Consider the following 1,795-nt stretch of genomic DNA (forward strand, 5'->3'; position numbering starts at 1 on the left):
ATTTTTAATCTTGAAATAAAAGCTGATTTCCTTAAATTAAATGTAAATTTAATTTACAAGGCCCAGAACATTTTACATAACTGAAATAAAATTATGTGCAACATAATCGAAAAAGTAATTTCTTACTTGATTTTCTACTTTTATATTTTGTTGTGTTTTTATTTCTACTATAATCCATTAGTCTTTTTGTTTTTGGTTCTTTTAGCCAGCTAATGTCAGTCTTGCTGTCATCACATCCACATTCGGTTTCAGTGTCACTTAAGAGAGTTTTCTTCTCATAACTTAACATCTATAGAAAGAAAAATCAAAAAACACGTCTTATGTGACATACATAGTAAGGTAAGCTCCTAAATACCCCAAATAATAAACTAAATGCTGGTTGAGTTTTGCCAATTTCGTTGTTGTCTGCATGTTCATTCAGGAATGGTAAGGGTTCAAACTCAGGGATTTTTATATGGTAGGCAAAATTTCTACTACTGTGATACATTCTTAGGTATAATTTTTAAAAGCATTCCACAATTTATCGATAAATGGAATCTTATTTCTCATATTGTCCATGGTTAGTTAGACAAATGCTGCAGTGAACAGTCAATGCCAGATTAACTAAAGTCCCCATTTTCACAATATTCATTTATACAAAGAGAATGCTCAGCACAGCCCAACACAGTCTTGGTTTTCTTCATTTTGAAGTTTTGCCCCAAGTCATCTTCCAATGGTATATACATCTAGCAACATAAATGACCATTTTTCAGCTTATCCTCACACTAAATTCCCTGAGAAACATATCATATGAAAAGTTGCAAATTTGTCATAGGATTGNTTATGCCATCATGGTTTTCAAGGTGCCATTTTCCAAACTAGTTTAGTCCACTTTGATAACTGTTCATTAACTTGAAATTCTCTCATTTCATTCCCAGTTAAGTGAGAACAGGTCTCATTGNATTGTCCATCATATCTATAATAATCTGTGTTCTGCATCAAGTGAACTATATACAATATGAAAGTCTGCTGGGAGGGTGAAGGCTGAATTATCTGTTGGAAAAACATCAAGGCATTGCTGCTCTCTTGGTAACTTCATTTTATCTGTTTCNCTTTGTATCTTTCTTGCTGTTATGCAAATCATGTAAGTTACCCATTTTGAGCCAGCATGGCTTCCATCTTCAGGTTCTTCTTCTATTTTGTCCCATTTCAGTGTTTCCATACCCACTCTTATCCAGTTCATTCACACTAGTTTGATTATATGTGAATAAGTGAAGAGAAAATTTGAAAGCATAAAGTTGTCAATATCATATGCAGATTTAGAAGGAAAAGAAGTCCAACTTTCTTTAGTTTGGCTCTTCTATATAAGCTTTGTAGGTGGAGCAGTGAGTTTGGGGACTAAGCCTTTATTAACACTTAGACTAGCTCATTATTAATGGCTATGATTTGAGGTTCCTACTATTGAGAATTTACTAGACTCAAACCTTTCAATGCTACTTTTCTTAATGACCACCATCCTTTGTGTTCTAGATTCAGAACTTGGAAGGTATTCTCAAGCATTTACAAATAAAGGTGTATGTTGATTTGTTTCTTCCTTATCTTCAAGATTTAAAAGTAGAAAACGCTTAGCCCCAAATTCACACTGCCCCTTTGCTTCCTTTATTTTTGTTTATTGGGTATGTTGTTTTTGTTTTTTCCATGGATCNCTTGAGTTTTCTTCCAGAATGAAAACCCACTATGATAAACTGGATGCCACCATTCAGTGTCATTCTGGCTCATGTGTACACCCCTCCATTTGTTAATCTCTCAAAATTCC

At 33.8% G+C, this 1,795-nt stretch overlaps 1 protein-coding gene across 1 annotated transcript in view; it reads right to left on the reverse strand.

The window, feature by feature from the left end:
• The window catches only part of Sycp2 (synaptonemal complex protein 2), a 49,654-nt gene that overhangs the window by 13,051 nt on the left and 34,808 nt on the right, over positions 1-1,795 (reverse strand). The window contains exon 19 of the mRNA XM_021179880.1: positions 127-289. Within this exon, the coding sequence (XP_021035539.1) occupies positions 127-289 (163 nt within the window). The remainder of the gene's footprint in view (positions 1-126; positions 290-1,795) is intronic.

The sequence above is a fragment of the Mus caroli genome, chromosome 2 (assembly GCF_900094665.2).
Source record: "Mus caroli chromosome 2, CAROLI_EIJ_v1.1, whole genome shotgun sequence".
In the NCBI taxonomy this organism is placed as follows: domain Eukaryota; kingdom Metazoa; phylum Chordata; class Mammalia; order Rodentia; family Muridae; genus Mus; species Mus caroli.